This window comes from Sorex araneus, chromosome 3 (genome assembly GCF_027595985.1).
Source record: "Sorex araneus isolate mSorAra2 chromosome 3, mSorAra2.pri, whole genome shotgun sequence".
NCBI lineage: Eukaryota > Metazoa > Chordata > Mammalia > Eulipotyphla > Soricidae > Sorex > Sorex araneus.
In genome coordinates this window covers 201,019,369-201,036,476 of record NC_073304.1, presented here as the reverse complement: position 1 = coordinate 201,036,476, position 17,108 = coordinate 201,019,369, and the positions used below count along the sequence as shown (strand labels likewise).

The 17,108-nt window shown below is 44.4% G+C and overlaps 1 protein-coding gene across 1 annotated transcript in view; it reads right to left on the bottom strand.

The window, feature by feature from the left end:
* Positions 1-15,146, bottom strand: part of TAF15 (TATA-box binding protein associated factor 15) — a 41,757-nt gene extending 26,611 nt beyond the window's left edge. Inside the window, exons 1-5 of the mRNA XM_055130816.1 lie at positions 15,031-15,146; positions 5,357-5,396; positions 3,178-3,226; positions 2,988-3,072; positions 2,800-2,902 (exon numbers count right to left, since the gene is read on the bottom strand). Of these exons, the coding sequence (XP_054986791.1) occupies positions 2,800-2,902; positions 2,988-3,072; positions 3,178-3,226; positions 5,357-5,396; positions 15,031-15,037 (284 nt within the window). The 5' untranslated portion in view covers positions 15,038-15,146. The remainder of the gene's footprint in view (positions 1-2,799; positions 2,903-2,987; positions 3,073-3,177; positions 3,227-5,356; positions 5,397-15,030) is intronic.
* Positions 15,147-17,108: the final 1,962 nt, after the last annotated feature.

Here is a 17,108-nt window from a genome sequence, read left to right as displayed (position 1 = left end):
GTGATGAAGTGATCCCTGAACAGAGCCAGGAGTAAGCCCTGAGAACTGATGGATATGGCCCCTAAACCACACAAAAATAAAATAACCAAGCAGGGCTTTGAAAGCCATTCCTTCTAATATAACATGCTTTCATCACTATTCCCTTTATTTCCTGCTACTTTTTAACTATCATATCTTTAAAACTGATAATTTGACCTCACCAACCTTTCCTCATGCTCTTATTTTATTGAATATCATCAAGAATAATTTCCTTTGCTGGAGAAAGAATGCACTAGTGAAAGGCTGAGAGCTTAGTTCCTAAGAATGTCTGTCTTGCAAGCATACTATCACATTCAAACCCTGGCCCCTGGTGTCATACATGGTTCTGACACTTCTGCTGTTCCAGCCATACAACAGCTGTATGTGTGAGCACCAAGACAAAGGTACAACCCCTAGTAGGCACAATTAAATATCACATGTCAATACCACAGCCATAGTGGCTAAACATGGCAGTAACTTGGGCAAACACCATCACTACAGTGTGACCCTGGTGACCTTGTATGCAAGTACAACTAAAGGAGTGCAATCTTCAGCCAACATTGGAGGCAAGTGTTACAGCATCAAAACCTGACACACAACCCCCAGCAAGAAACACAACCGAAACATTTAAATCTCACAGCCTGACATATGTGCAATCCCTGTTCATCTCAACATCAACAAGGGAGGGGACAATGAGAATGAAAAAAAAAGGGGAAAAAGGCAAGGAAATACTAGTGACCTCATTTTCTACCTGTGTAACTTGAAAGGATAAATAATCTTAACAGTTTTTGCCTCTCAATCTTTATTGCTATTAAAATCAGGATTTCAGGGCCAGAGACACAGCAATGAAGGTAAAGTGTTTGCCTTGCAACCTGCATTCAGTAGTCAACCAGCACATGTGGTCCCTGAGTCCCACCAGGAATGATTCCTGGGCAGAGCCAGAAGTAAACCCTGAAACTGTCAAGGAAAGCTCAAACTTAACACACCCTAACAAATAAATATAAAACTTAATTATCCTAGAAAATGAAGTAATGCCACCATGTTTGAACAGTAAGTTTGGAAATGCAAAATCCTCTCAAAAACTACAAATACATTTTTAAAAAACAGTGGGGTCAGAACAATAGTACAGCAGATAGAGGACCTGCTCTGCACATAAGCTGGATCCCCGGCAACAGGACCACAAGCTCTGCCAGAGTGATCCCTGAGCAGAGCCAGGAAGCCCTAAGCACTGCTGGGTGTGACACCAAAACAATAAAAAGGTCCTCTTCTAGGCTGAGAAACAGCTATTTATAGCTAGATTTGATCACCAGTACCCCAAGTTCCCTGACCACCAGTGCACTGGGCAGGGAATAGCCCCTGAGCATAACCGGGTGTCGCTAAAAACCTGTAAAATAAAAAATGTTGACACGTGGGGCTGGAGCGATAGCACAGCGGGTAGGGCGTTTGCCTTGCACGCGGCCGACCCGGGGTTCAATTCCCAGCATCCCATATGGTCCCCTGAGCACCGCCAGGGGTAATTCCTGAGTGCAGAGCCAGGAGGAACCCCTGTGCATTGCCAGGAGTGACCCAAAAAGCAATAAATAAATAAATAAATAAATAAATAAATAAATAAATAAATAAATAAATAAATAAAATGTTGACACGTCCTGTAGATAGGGCAATTTCCATCCCCTCTTCCCTGTTGTTATTATTGTCAATGACTATGGCTCTCACACACTTGGTTGCAATGTTCCAGTATTTAGTCATGGTGCTCACCAGGGGTGACACACTTTTGCTGCAGTGCCCGCACAGGCTTGGTTTTGGTGCTCCAGAGATGGCACACTTTACTGAGCCACCAAGGATCACAAAGAGCAGTGTTGCCAGAATTACACTCTACTACTAAGTCTAATTTCAGGTCTAGAGCGAAATTTTTCTTTTTTACTATTTAATCATGATGGAGGCTAGACCGATAGGATATTTGATTTGCATGAAGCCAACCCACGTTCAAGCCACAGCATCTCTTATCCCCTGAGCACCACCAAGAGTTAATTCCTGAGTACAGAGCCAGGAGCTGCCCCAAGCATTGCCAGAAGTAAAACCTGAGTGCAGAGCTAGGATTAACCCCTAAGAGTCACTGGGTGTGACCAAAAATAAGACAGTGTTGTCAATTTCCACATTTTCTGAAACAAATATATTGAGTTTAAAACCTTTCTGAGGGGGCCAGAGTGATAGTACAGCTGATAGTACAGCAGGTAAGGCATTTGCCTTGCATGTGGCCAACCCAGATTCAATCCCCAGCATCCCAAATGGTCCCTGAGCGCCTTTAGGAGTGATTCTCAAGTGCAGAACCAGAACTAACCCTGAGCATTGCCAGATGTGACCCCAAAAGCCTATATATATGCATATATATAGGATTATATATATATATTTCACATATATATGAAATAAATATATTTTTTAGATTATACACATATACTTTTCTGGACAGAAAAATGTTCTATTAAAGCTGTAAGTTTGGGGACTGGAGCAATAGTACAGCGGGTAGGGCATTTGCCTTGCATGCGGCCGACCCGGGTTCAATTCCCAGTATCCCATATGGTCCCCCGAGCACAGCCAGGAGTAATTCCTGAGTGTAGAGCGAGGAGTAACCCCTGTGCATCGCCAGGTGTGACCCAAAAAGCAATAAATAAAATATTTTAAAAATAAGTAAATAAAGCTATAAGTTTGTTGGTGAAACGGGTTTTATACACAAAGTATTATTATAAAGACCAACATAATCCCAGTACTTTTCTCTTTCCTTACCCTCCTGATGATTCCGTGTTTTGTTGTCCCTGGTTATTGTAAGACTGCTGGCCATATGAGCTCTGTTTTTGATTCTCATAGCCACTATAAGACTGTGAATAACCTAAATAAATTGAATGGGTATATCATTAGTAAAGGTTCCAATGATTTTAATTTCTAAGACAGCAAATACAAGAAAGCAGTCCAACCTGATTGGCTTTGTCCATAACTGGAGTAGCCACTATAGTTCTGACCATATGAGGAATCAGCTGTTTGCCCATAGCCAGAATAGTTCTGAAATTTAAGTAGAAACAAGTTTCATCAACTTAAGATAAAAATGACAATTTAATAAGAACAAAGATAAAATTATTTAAGAACACAATCTATATTTTAACTTACTTGTGCTTGTCCATAACCTTGGTTGCCTTGATTTCCATAGGAAGAATAACTGTAAAAGAAAAATGTACTACTTGAAAGAAACATGCTAGAATTTAAAAGCATTCTTAAAAGAAACTATCATCAACTTTCAAATCAAATACAAGCTTCTTCTCTAATTGTCAAAATACACTTTTTTTAAAGAGTATAAATTGGAAGGTGATAACCATAGACTGTTAAAGATAAAAATTTTGCTATAATGGTTTGCTTTGACAATCCCCCAAAGATAAAACTTCACCAGAGCTAGAAAAGTCCAAGAATTATCCTTGGAGAAAGACAGGGTGTGCAGGGGAAGGGCAAGAGCAAGAGAAAAGGGCAAATAAGGCTAACTACACCAGATCCATACCTGAAGAAGAAAAATGATGTGCTTTTAAGTTAGTACTTTAATGGACATCACCACATTTTAACATTCCTTTCTTAAGATATTTTGTCTTATATCTGTCAAACTGTCTTTCTTTCTGGAAAATGCACAATGTGGCACTGAAAGGCCAATTTTTCCATGCTGTGGGAACTACTCCCAGCAGTGTTCAAGGGGTCACACCCAGTGTGTGTGGGGCAGGGGGAAGCATGCTGTGCAAAGGATAACACCTAGGGCCTTCAGAATGCAAGACATGTGCTCTAACAATAGCACCAGTTTAATGCTTCAACAATCAAATGTATGTATTATCTTCAAAGTAGTATCACAGAACAAAATCATATCACTAATATCTTAGCAAAGCCTGGAATGTAGCTGGCAGGCTGGATGAAAATTTAAGTTGCATCTTCCTCAAACCTGAATTTTCTTTTAGCAATTATAGCCTGTAAGTTCCAAGTTTTTGAACATACACCAAAAGAAGTATCTGCAAAAAATTTCTTGGTAGAGGGGCTAGGGACTGTGGCTTAAGTGATAGCGCTACATACCTTCCAAGTGTAAGGTCTTGGGTTTGATGGCCGGTATACAGTCCAGCCCACATCCAATACTGTAGGATATGGCCCCATACCAACACTTACTATATATCACTTTCGTATTTTAGAGTTGTAAAATGCTATTTTGTTTTCTGGGCCTCCCATGCATGGGGAACAGGGAGGCCTAACAATACTTGACCCTCAGTCCTACTCTATAAGCCTGACAGTTCAGTGTTCGGGCCTGGCAATGTGATGCTTCTTGAACCTAGAAGTACTGAGGGCTACCAGGGATCTTTACCCAATGGTACTGGGAAGCCATGAGGTACCATGGATCAAACTCAAGAGGCTCCAAAGGCAGAGTGCAAACTCCATTTCTTTCAGCTTAGTCCCTAACATAATTTCTTAACTTTTAAAAATACATTCAACTGAATAAACATTTGCTAGATGCTTACTATGGGATTATTACTATCTTATGAGAAAAACAAGGTTAGTTTTGTTTTCATGAAGCTGATGGCAGGGCCAGGAGAAAAGGCACTACATTGAGGCCAGCCAACCCGAATTTCAATCCCTGTTCCTAGCACCCAATCAGGAGTCAATTCCTGAGCTACAATGGGTAAAGCAGAGGAGAGAAGAGGGAAGGAGAGTCTGAGCTGTATTTCACAGTAAACTTCACAACTTTTATAAAATTGTGAAGGCTGCAATTCTAATAAAGAAAGTTGAATGCATGTATACATTAAGATTAAAAACACCTCATTATAAAAATAAAACACTTCATTATGAGCACAGGAATTTCAAAAGTTAAATTTCAGTCAACAAAATGCAGTACATTCACATTTATTCTCAATGATGAATACCTGAAACTTACAGCTTCAAGAAATTATGCTGAGAAAAACACATTAGTATATTATATACAACCAAAAAGTAAAATGCCTTTTTCAAATACCTTTTATAATTCAATTGCTTAAATCCTTTTAATAATTGTTTCTTTTACAGAAAACAATCTCCAATACTTATGGAATTTATTTTAATCCCTAGGGAGAATATACGTTTATGGATTCAAACAACCTTTTTTTTTTTTTCCTAAAGGAAGAAGTATTTTATAGCACCTATGTATAGGGGCTGATTCTATTCCTCTCTGGCAGGTTAATATTTAACTCTTAACACACCCAGATATAAAATCTCAAGAGGAAAATCTAAAATAACTCTCTTTTCATCAGTTCTACTTTGATTAGGTTATCCAGATATACATATACTTTACCTTTGTTGCTCACCCCCAGACTGACCGTAACTTCCAGTATCTAAAACACATAAAAAGAATTTTAAATCCTATTTAAATTATGCTCTCTCAAAATCTGATTTTAGCTCTTACAGATAAAATGTGGAAAAAAAGACCATTAAAAATAGCTACAGAAAGAAAAACAAGTCAAAAATACTGTGCATAGAGAAAGTGACAAACACTAGAGAGTAGTGTCTTTGAAAACTCCTCTCTGAAAGTGAGCAATGAAACTGTAACTCAAAACTCAAACTGTACTATCTTTATAAGCAAAAGCTAAACAAATCAAGATCTGAGCTGGAGGAATAGTAAAACAAGGGCTTGCTTTGCACACAGCTAACCCAGATTCCATCCCCTGCACTCCCATGTGGTCCCCCAGCCTGGAAGGTTCTGCACCTGGAGTGATCCCCGAGTGCAGAGCCAGGAGTAAGACCTGAGCACCACTGGATGTGGATCAAAAGCAAAAAAATTAAAAAATATATATAAACAAAAAGAACTAATGGGGGGGCAGACAGATAGTACAGGGAGTAAGGTGCTTGCTTTGCATATGGCCAGCCTGAATTCAATCCCCAGTATCACATAAGGTCCCCTGAGCACTGTCAAATATCGGTTCCTGAGTGCAGAGCCTCAGCATTGCTAGGTGTGGTCCAAAAACAAAAACACACCAAAAACAAAAAAGGAACCAATCAGTAGGGGGGAGGAGGGAAGGAGGAGAGGTGGAGTTGAGAGGGATGGGAAGGGAAGGGGCAAAGGGGAGGGAGAAAGAAAGGGGGAGGGAGGGGGAGAGAGAAGGACAAGAGAAGGACGAGAGAAGGATGAGAGAAGGATGAGAGAAGGACTAGAGAAGGAGGGAGAGAGAAAGCGGGGAGAGAGAGGAGAGAGAGAGGAAGGGAGAGAAGGAGAGCCACACACACTACAGGCATAAGATAAATCCACAGGATTACATTTACTTGCATTATCTTTGCCAGCCAAAGACTCATCACTTCCCCTTACTGGATTGCTTTGGCTGTAAAGAGCAACAAAAAAGCCTCTAGAAACTTGATAAAAAAGAAAAGTTTGGGGGGTAGAGCAATAGCACAGCAGGTAGGGCGTTTGCCTTGCACGCCGCCGACCCAGGTTGATTCCCAGCATCCCATATGATTCCCCTGAGTATCACCAGGGGTGGTTCCTGAGTGCAGAGCTAGGAGTGACCCCTGTGCATCACTGGGTGTGACCCAAAAAGGAAAAAAAAAGTTTGGGGCTGGGGAGGTGGCTCAGCAATAATGCAAATGTCCTCACATGCATGAGACCAGGAGCTATAAAAGTTTTTTAAAAGATAAGTTAATTGTAGAATCCCATTCTTATATTAAGCTTTCACAGTAAGTCTTGGTCAACTAATACATAAATTTAGCAATATCTATTTCTTTTTACCAATAAAATCAAGAGAGCCATGAACTGAAAATACATCAAAGAAAACTTTGGGGAGCCAGGGAGACAGCTCAAGTGGTAGAGCACATGTCTAGATCCGGGCAAAAACTGACCAACCCAACAATAGGGAGCCCTAGCTGACCTCCAGTCACATCAATCAAGCCACCCATCCGCCTAAAGTGCCAGGTCAACCACATTCAAGAATGCTCCCCCGTCTGGGGCTGGAGCGATAGCACAGCGGGTAGGGCGTTTGCCTTGCACGAGGCCGACCCGGTTTGATTCCCAGCATCCCATGTGGTCCCCAGAGCACCGCCAGGAGTAATTCCTGAGTGCATAAGCCAGGAGTGACCCCTGTGCATCACCGGGTGTGACCAAAAAAAGCAAAAAAAAAAAAAAAAAAGAATGCTCCCCCCTCCCCATGTTCCCTAGGAGTTGGAGAGCCTCCATTAAAAAATATATTAAATATATTAAATAATTTTTTAAAAGGACCATGATTTTTCCCCTAATACTTCAAAATGCTGTACCAAAAATTTACAGTTTGGGACCTGAGAGATAGTATGGCTCTTGCCTTATACACAGCAGACCCCAATTCAATCCCTAGCACTGCATATGATCCCCCCTAAGCACCACCAGGAGTGACCCCTGAGCACAGAGCCAGGAATAAGCACTAAGCACAGCCAGGTGTAGTCCAAAAACAAAAACTAAATTTAAATTAAATTAAAAATGTAAGTTCTATCATTCAGGGTTTTTCTACTCAGAGTAAAATGAATGACCTAATGTTATTAGTAAGTTAGAAAACAGAAACAAGTGCTTTGAAAAGCCACTTCTGACATTTCTCAAACTGTTAACCATTAGGGTGATTATCCAAGCTGGAAGAAACATTTCCTATCAGACATTTCTGAAAACCAACCAAAAACATAATCAGTTACTTTCATATTAATTCATATACAACTGCAACACATCAACATTGCCACTGGTTGTATCAGAGGCTGACATTACTTTCCCAATTTTGATAAATATAAAAGTTCCTCTGATCATATTGGTGTTTTAGGTCTTAAAATTTTAAAAATATTTAACGAGGGGCCGGAGCGATAGCACAGCGGGTAGGGCGTTTGCCTTGCACGCGGCCGACCCGGGTTCGATCCCCGGCATCCCATATGGTCCCCCAAGCACCGCCAGGAGTAGTTCCTGAGTGCAAAGCCAGGAGTAACCCCTGAGCATCGCTGGGTGTGACCCAAAAAGCAAAAAAAATAAAAATAAAAATAAAAATAAAAATATTTAACGAAATCCTGACATAAACTACTTCTTGATTGTGAGAAACAAAGAAACCTGAAATGAAAAGAATTAATCATCACTGCCCCAAACATTATGACTATAGATTTATAGCTAACATCCAAATCATACAAATATATTCTAATTGGACCATGAAGAAATTAGATGCACTTATCAAATCAAAAGAAAACTAATTTCGCCCAAATCAGAACTCGTAAAGTTATGAAATACAGGGATGAAATTTAAGATATCCTGGGGATACATGAAGCTTTAAACTATATTCTGTGGCAGTGGCAGATTTGGTCTGAGCATATTTCTTTATCTCAGATGAAATTATGTTCAGTACTGAGCATCTAAATCACGTGAACTTGCCTTGAATCTATTAAATATTAGAGTCCTAATAGTTGCTTCAGAACTTCAAAACTCTAACTCTGACCCCATTAGTCAACTTTAAACTTCCAGAAGATCTAAAAAGTATCCTGACCAAAGTGTGACCCTTAATATGTTAAGTGATATAAAACATTTTATATTGTTTTTAAAAAATGAATATAGTTGTTTTATAAAACCTCTTTACTGAACTTCAAACTGTTTATTATCAGTACTTGACACTTGAGTCTTGTGTCTAAACCCACAAATTATTTAGAAGTGGTTTTTCTTGCCAAGTGAAGTATAGATTGTGTTTGTCTTCTAATTGCATTCCACCGCAGTCAGAAAGTGGAATTTCTATACTATTCCTGCTATTTCTTAGGGTTTTTTGCTTCTCCCCCTTGACAAATATTTCTACTTGTGTAAATGACCCTGTGTGCTTGAAAAAACTATTTTCTAACTGTTCAATGACTTCTGTTAAGATTAAGCAAATTGGGCCACGGTAATAGTACAGTGGGTAGAGCAGTTGCCTTGCATGTAGCCAATCTGGGTTCAATCCCCGGCATCCCAGTGCAGAGCCCAGGAGTAACCTCTGAGCATCACAAAGATTAAGCATATTAATTGGGACAGACTTGGATAATGATAGATTACATTTCGGATTGGTACTGGAAAACTGAATGCAATAAATTATTGTGAACAACTTTATAAAATTAAATTTAAAAAAAAGATTAAGCATATTAGTTAAATCACTCATATTCTCATTGCTGGTCTGCCTATTAATTACATAGCAAAATGGTTTTTAAAATCCCAAGGGCAAGACAGATGAGATAGTACAGGTTTGAAAGCACTTGCCTTGTATGCAGGCAACCCTGGTTTGATCCCCTGAGCACTGCCAGGAGTGATACCTAAGCAGAGCCAGGAGTAAACTGGGTATTGTTCCTCCCCAAAAATACTGTAAAATAAAAACATCTTGTTTAACTGCAGATTTGTCAATTTCTTATAATTACAAGATTTTGCTTTCTGTATTGAGATTATATTGTTACACATATTTAAATAGATATTTATCTTTCAGGCGATTGAAAGTACACATTTGGGGCCTTATTAGGTAAGGTGCTACCCCCTCTATTCCATTTTTTTGTTTTTAATGGCCTTTAGATCATACCCAATGCTTACTCTTTCGGTACTCAGGGCTTACTCCTGGCTGTATGTTCAGGAATCACTCCTGGCAGTACTCAGAGACCACACTGGATGCCGGGACTGGGATCAAACCCAAGTCTGTCACATGCAAGGCAATAGCCCTTCCCAGTGTACTATCTCTCTGGCCCTTCCATTTCATTTTTAATATGCATTCTTGACAAAGCTCAAAATTATTTCCAACCTCCACAATAACTTTAATACTCTGGGATCAGATAGGGCTGGAGCAATAGCACAGCAGGTAGGGCATTTGCCTTGCACACAGCCAACCCAGGTTCAATTCCCAGCATCCCATATAGTCCCTTGAGCACCACCAGAGGTAGTTCCTGAGTGCAGAGCCAGGAGTAACCCCTGTGCACCGCCGGGTGTGACCCAAAAAGCAAAAAGCAAAAAAAAAAAAACCACCTCTGGGATCAAAGAGGTAGCTCAGTAGATTGAGCATGCAGGAGGCATACAAAGTTCAATCCCCAGCAATGCTCATTGACCCCACCCCCACCCCAGCAAAGTCAGGAGTAGCCTCTGAGCACTGCCAGAGGGGCCCACTAACAATGGGAAATAGAAATTTAGTATTCTAATGCAAATCCAGCATTCACCTATTACTTTTGTTTCCACTTTTCTGAAAGGAGAATGAGAGGGAAATGCAGACCTTGACCTCTGGGAGAACAGGGGCCACTCCCAGCTATGTTACACCAACTGAATGTTCAACGCTGTATCTCGGTGTCGCAGAACTGCCTGAGCCAGCAGAGCTGGGTGACTCCAGAGCAACCCTATGGTGCTGGGGAATGGGGGAGGGTGGGAGGAGGGAGACAGGGGGGCCATGTGGCACCAGGATTCAAATTAATTCGAGCTAGTGTCAGGAATGTGCCACTGACCATTGAGTCATCTCCAGGTCCCTTCCATCTTTTTAAAATCTCTGAACATAAACACTTTAATCTTCAATGTTCCTTAGTATTTGCTTTTTATTTTTATTTACGTGCTTGCTTCTTCTTCTACTTTGCTTTTGCAGCCTCCTCTTTCGAGATAAATTTTTCTTTTTCCCTTGAGTGGAAGTGGGTGGGCTGGCCACCCCCAATGCTGCTCAGCTGCTTTTCCTGGCTCAGAGCACAGGAATGACCCCTGGTGGTGCTTGGGAACCATGTAATGCCAGGGATTCCAGTCAAGGTGGCCCCATAATCTATTTTATACCAATCTATGCAGGATTTGAAAAAAAAAATGTATCTACTTTTTCCATTTCTAGAAGTTACATTCTTTTCAAAACAATGGTCTTTTAAAAAATATATATCATCTTGAGGCCTGAGGGATACAGAATACAAGACATGTGGTCAACCCAAGTTCAAACTCCCTCACCCCCAAAATATATGGTCTTACCAGGAGTGATCTCTGAATGCACAGCCAAGAGTAAGTCCTGAGAACCCCAGGTGTGGCCCCAAAAATAAACTAAAAAATTAGTAACATCATAGGTCATAAGAGTACAGCAAGCAAGGTCTTTGCTTTGCACACAGGAAAATTTGGTTCCATCCCCGACACTGAATATGGTTCCCTGAACCCCGCCAGGAGTGATCCCTGAGAACAGAACCAGAAGACAGACCAACACAGTTGGATGTGGCTTAAAAACAAAACAAAAAAACTAACATAATATTAAAACTGATACCATCTTTAAGATAAATATTATATCTATTGAGTATGTTTTTTTCTCTGCATCCAGGAATTACTCCTGGCAGTGCTCGGGGGACCATATGGGATGCTGGAAATCAAACCCAAGTTGGCCGCATGTAAGGTAAATGCCCTACCTGCTGTGTTATCACTCTAGCCCTGAGTATGTTTTAGAGCCAAGAATTGGATTCGATGCCTCACAGGGATAGCAAGTGCTCTATCACTGAGCAATAGCCAAAGGCCCTTGGACTAACTCATGTCACTAGCTCATATCTGGGTAAAAAGTTCTAGAGTTACTTTATTTTACTGTAAACTCATCTTTGCAAGGCTTGTGTCATTCCACCCCCAGATTCCTTGCCACCTAGGTTGTAAAATTTTCTGCTTGAAAGAATTTTCATTTATTTCTGACAGAAAACTCTAAGGTTATCACAACCTATAAGAGAGTTTTAATTTTTGGGGGGCCTATTTCGGTTCCCTAAACTCCTTGAAGTAGCCTAAACAAAATACCAAATTTTATGAAGTATATGTCCCTGGCTTCAAATTGTATGAGACTTCACTCAAAAGGCCCCGCTTCCTTATTCCCTCAAGTTTGTATAAAAGCTTTTTCTATATCACTTACACTGAAGATGCATTCTTCACACATCCAGACCTATGTAATTCAGAGCAACCATAATTGGCTCTGAAGGTCTCGCCTCAAGACTGGAGACAGAGTAATGCAGCACAACACAAAGGGCACCTGCTTTTGCATACAGTAGATCCAGATTCAACCCCTGCATTCCATGATTGGGGGGTGGGGGGGGTAGGCAGGAGGGAATGGGATGGGACAGGACGGGACTACCAGGAGTAACTGAGTACAGAGCCAGAAGCAACCCCCTGAGCATTGCGAGATGTGGCCCAAAAACAAAAAAACAAAGGCCTCAAGACTTCAAAATCTTCCTCCTTTCAGCTGTTCAATCAAACCCAAGGCTCTGCTTCATTTGAGGCTTGCCCTTTCTTATGTTCTTGCATTTTTCAGTGTTTAATACCTAAGTTACCTCAGTCTAATATTTTGCAACAATGAGAAATATCTTAGCTCTTATGTGTAAATTTATATTAGGTTTGTGATTCTAAATTGAAAGCTGTTGGACAGAGCAATAATACAGTACACAGAGTGCTTGCCTTGCAACATAAAAGACCTGGGTTTAATCCCCAGCATCCCGTAAATTCCCTCAGCAAGGCCAGGACTAATACCTGGGTGCAGAATGAGGACTAAGCCTTGAGCACTACAGGATACAGGAAAAAAAAAAGAAAAGAAAACTGAAGGAAGGCAGGAAACAATATTCATAATTAATTTCTATATTACTTAGTATTTTCATTCTATTATCTTTATAAGGCATCTGGACTGACTGAGTCAATTTGATAGATTAATTTTAAAAATGTGGGGTCAGGGCTATAGTACAGTGGGTACAGTTGCTTTACACACAGCCCACCAGGGTTGAATCACCTGCATCCCATGGTCCCAAAAGCCTACCACGAGTGACCCCTAAGCATAGAGCCAGGAAACACCTGGGTACCAGAGTGTGGCCCAAAAATACACACACACAAAAAAATTAATTTATAAATGTAGTTATGGGACTCGTGCAATAGTACAGAGGGTAGGGCGCTTGCCTTGCATGCTGCTCACCTGGATTTGATCCCTGGCATCACATGTGGTCCCCTAAGCCCCACTGGAGAGGGATATCCCTAAATGCAGTGCCAGATTTAGAAAAAAAAAAAAAACCTAAACATGAAAAATCTCAAATTTCACAAACAGTAAAGATCTAAAATTAATTTTTCCACAGAAGCTATTTGTCCTATAAATATACCAATATTTATAATAAATACAGAAACAGGTCATTAACTTGTATTCTTAAGGGTTGCTTCTGGGACTACTCCTAGCACAATGCTACAGAAGCCGTGTGGGAAGGGCAACTGCAAGCACACATGCCAACCCTTGAGGAACCAGATCCTTAAGTTTGGGGTGTTTTTTGTTTTGGGGTCCCTCCCAATAGTGTCGGGGGAGCCACTACCAATTTATCGCTGGGGGTAGTCCAGATGATAAACTCACACCTGAATCAAGCAAAGCACGTGCTCCAGACCTCAGTCCCCCACTGCTCTCCCCGCCCCAGGGCTTTACTTTTAAGTTCTGTCTTCCTCGAAACTCGATCAACTTCTCATGAGTAAGAGAAATGTACTTGTGTCATTTTTTTTTTTAAACTGGAAAACCGTGCCACATTCTCCCGATAACACCTTCTATGTATTCTCATGGAGCTTTCTCATACTTTAATCCAATTTCGCACCAAACCAGGTATGCTGCACGTCTACTTTGAGCTAAGAAATTCTAGAGAAAGGATTACAGAAAAATTTTAAGAGAGAAATTCTATGCAATTCCTAGTCTAACTAAGACCAGGTAAGAAAAACTCCCTACAAGATTGATATTCTGGCTTAACGTTAGTGTTAATCTAAGGAATGCTTATCATTCCCCTATCATTCTCCATCAATCAATCGAGAGAATGTTTATCTCGTGTGCTGCTTTTTCTTGCTGTCTTCCCTGCTGCCTTGGGCATGCATCCCTTTTTGTCCCCCACAGCCCCAGCCTTTTCCAACACTACATTACGGGAGGGGGGGGGAAGACACAGACACTGTTAAAAGCCAACTGGTTCCCCCCGACGCAAATCTTGGTCAAGAATCGTCTTCGAACCCACCATATGTTTTGTTTTTTTTTTGGGGGGGGGGGGGAACGTTGCGTTTTTCCACCTCTGAAAAGCGCTGCCCAACCCGCAAGCAGACCGCCGGGTTTCGGCCACGGGTGATGCGGTGTAACAAAAGAGAACCCCGTGTGCTGGGTCTGGACCGCTAAACCAAGACAGTGGCCAGGTTCCAGGCGTTCTGGGCTGGTTTTGCAGACTCTCCGCGGGCTGACCATCCAAGTCAAGGGCCCTTTCCGAGAGCTTCCGCCCCACCGGGCCGCTACCAACTTGAGGACGCCACGCACGAGTGTCAGTCGGGTAAGGTGCGCGGCAACAATGGCACAAGGCTCGCTCTCTCGCCCTCGGCGGAGAGAAGCAGCGTGACAAAGGCTCGAGGGGAAGCGGGGGTGACATATGCAAACGCCCCCCGCCCCCGGCAAGGTGATTCCCGCCAACCGGGGCTACTGTGCTACGTCGGTGTTCCGCGGCAGGCAGGCGGGCGGGCGGGCGGGCAGGCAACGTCCTTTGAAACGGGCTCGTCCGGGCCCCCACCTGATGAATGGGCGAGGCGGCCCGGCGGCACTTCGCGGCCGGGAAACTGAGGGACAAGCCTGGCCAAGACGGACCGGTCGGAAGCCTCGCTGGAAGATTCGGAGCAGAGACCCAGGAGACCGATTCTCCCGCGGGTGCTCTACCCTCGGCCACTCGCTCCCTCCCGCGACCCTGCGATGGCGTAGCCGGGTGCCCCCCTCCGCCCCCCAATTTCAATCCCCTCTTGCCCCCCCCCAGAGCGGCACACCTCCTCGGGTTCCAAAGACAGGGCTGAGACACTGGGGGCCCGAGGGGCTCCCGCCGGAATTGGCAGCCGGAGAGCGTTGGGGAGCCGGGAGCGTGCGTCCCTCCGGTCCAACATGGCGGCGGCCGGGGCCGCCCCCCCACCTCAAGTCTCCCTCAGGGCCGGAGGCTTTCCCTCAGGACCCGCTAGCGGGCGGGAAAACGGCCCCACCCCGTCAGGTGTCTCCTCGCTTGCTGCCGCGGCGCGCTGAAAGAATCACCTACCCGACATGACTAACGGCCGCGGCGCGGAGCCCCCACGGCCCGCCAAGAACAAGGACTACGCGATGCAGGCGGCGCGGCGGCCGGAGCTTGTACTGAGGGCGGCGCGGCGGGCTGAGCCCGACTGCGGGGCCGCGGCAGCCAATCAGGGCGCAGGGGGCGGTACCACAGCGCGCGCCGGAAGGGGTGGTTCCGGGCGCTCCGCGGCCGCCTCAGCGCGGAGATTCCGGAATCCCTCTCCGTTCCCCCCTCTGCGAGCCGTACCATTATTGAGAGGGAACTGAGGCGAGAAAGTACCAAGGCGGCGATCGGGGTGGGGGGGAGGACACGACCCGCAAGTGCCCTGGCGCCGTCCAAAGGGCAGTTCTTCTTTCTCGTTTCCTGGCTAGAATTCGAGGTGGGAAAGCAGAAGAGCGGAGGCCTGGCGCCCGACCCCCCCACGGCGGGCTGAGGGGAGCCCTGTGTTCCCCTGAGGTTCCGAATGGTACGCCCGAGGGCGCTCGGGGCTCCGGGCTTGAAGCCTCAGAGCCACCTGGGGGCGTTCGGAATCGCTGAGCTCCGGCAGAGGAAAGTCGTGACGAGCGGGGAGATCCCATCGCCTCGCGGCACCGAATTAACTCGCCGAGTTTAAATTTAAAAAGAAAAACAAAAAAAACGATGATTCCCGAGGCTACCTAAGGCTGAAGACTGAACTCCCAGGACTGACAGCCTCTGAGCCCGCGGGCGGGCGAGAGGGTCGGCGCTCTCCTCGACGCTAACCCTTCTGGTCAGACACCTTACATCACCTCAATTAATTCTCACCGCAGCGCTCTGATGAAATAGTACAGGCGAGAAAGCAGAAGACAGGTCGCGCTGCTCGTCAGTGGCCAACGCGGAATTCGTATCCTAGTAACCAGACGCCCCTGCGTTGGGATTTTATTAACTCGCCGCTGCGGCTGTCCAGCGGTGGGGGATTGGGGGGAGGTGGGAGGCGGGGTTCGAGAAAGAGACGAAGCTGTGTGAGCTCAGAGAACACGCAAGGATTTCCCCCTCCCCCAGGCCAACGTGACTTCTGAGCTAAATCGGGGCTGATGAGCGGAAGTGGGAAAAGTGCTAAGGAGCTGTACAAGTAATTCAATCTACTTGGAATTTACCCCTGGGGGGAGAATGGTAGGCGATGAGGCCGGGAAAGTAGGTAAGGGGCTGCAGAGATGGGAACCGCGGGTTTGGCGGTTGCCTTACCCGTGGCCGGCCCCAAGTCCGATGTAGGTATCACTTACATGTAGGTATCACTTACGGTCGGTCCCCTGAGCCCCGCCGGGAGTCAAGCCCTGAGCACCGCCTGGGGTGGCCCCAGAGGGGCTGGCCAGAGGAAAAAGATTTAGGGAAGCTAAATAGTTGGGATCTTGTTAAATGGAGTTGTGAGTGGTTTTTGGTTTTTGGTTTTTTTGTTTGTTTTTTCTGGAGGAGTGGGAAGCCCTTGGCCAGAGGATTTTAAAGGACAGATGTAAGGGGCTGGAGTGATAGCACAGCAGGTAGGGCGTTTGCCTTGCACGCGGCCGACCCCGGTTCAAATTCCAGCATCCCATATGGTCCCCTGAGCACCGCCAGGGGTGGTTCCTGAGTGCAGAGCCAGGAGTAACCTCTGTGCATCGCCAGGTGTGACCCAAAAAGAAAAAAAAAAAAAGGACAGATGTAAAAAGCTCATTTGCGTTTTCAAGCGGCAGTATGAAGAACGGATAGAGGTGAGAGGAGCTTAAGGGAGGGAGTCACATCCAAAAGAACAAAAGCGACCGGTGTTGGGGGCTGGAGCAATAGCACAGCAGGTAGGGCGTTTGCCTTGCACGCAGCCGACCTGGGTTCAATTCCCAGCATCCCATATGGTTCCCTGAGCACTGCCAGGAGTAATTCCTGAGTGCAGAACCAGGAGTAACCCCTGTGCATTGCCAGGTGTGACCCAAAAAGCAAAAAAAAAAAAAAAAAAATGACCGGTGTGGGTGTGGGGAGAAAGGGACTCTCCTTAACTGCTGGTGAGAATGCCGACTGGTTCAGCCCTTTTGGAAAACCGTATGGACGCTTCTCAAAAAATTAGAAATTGAGGG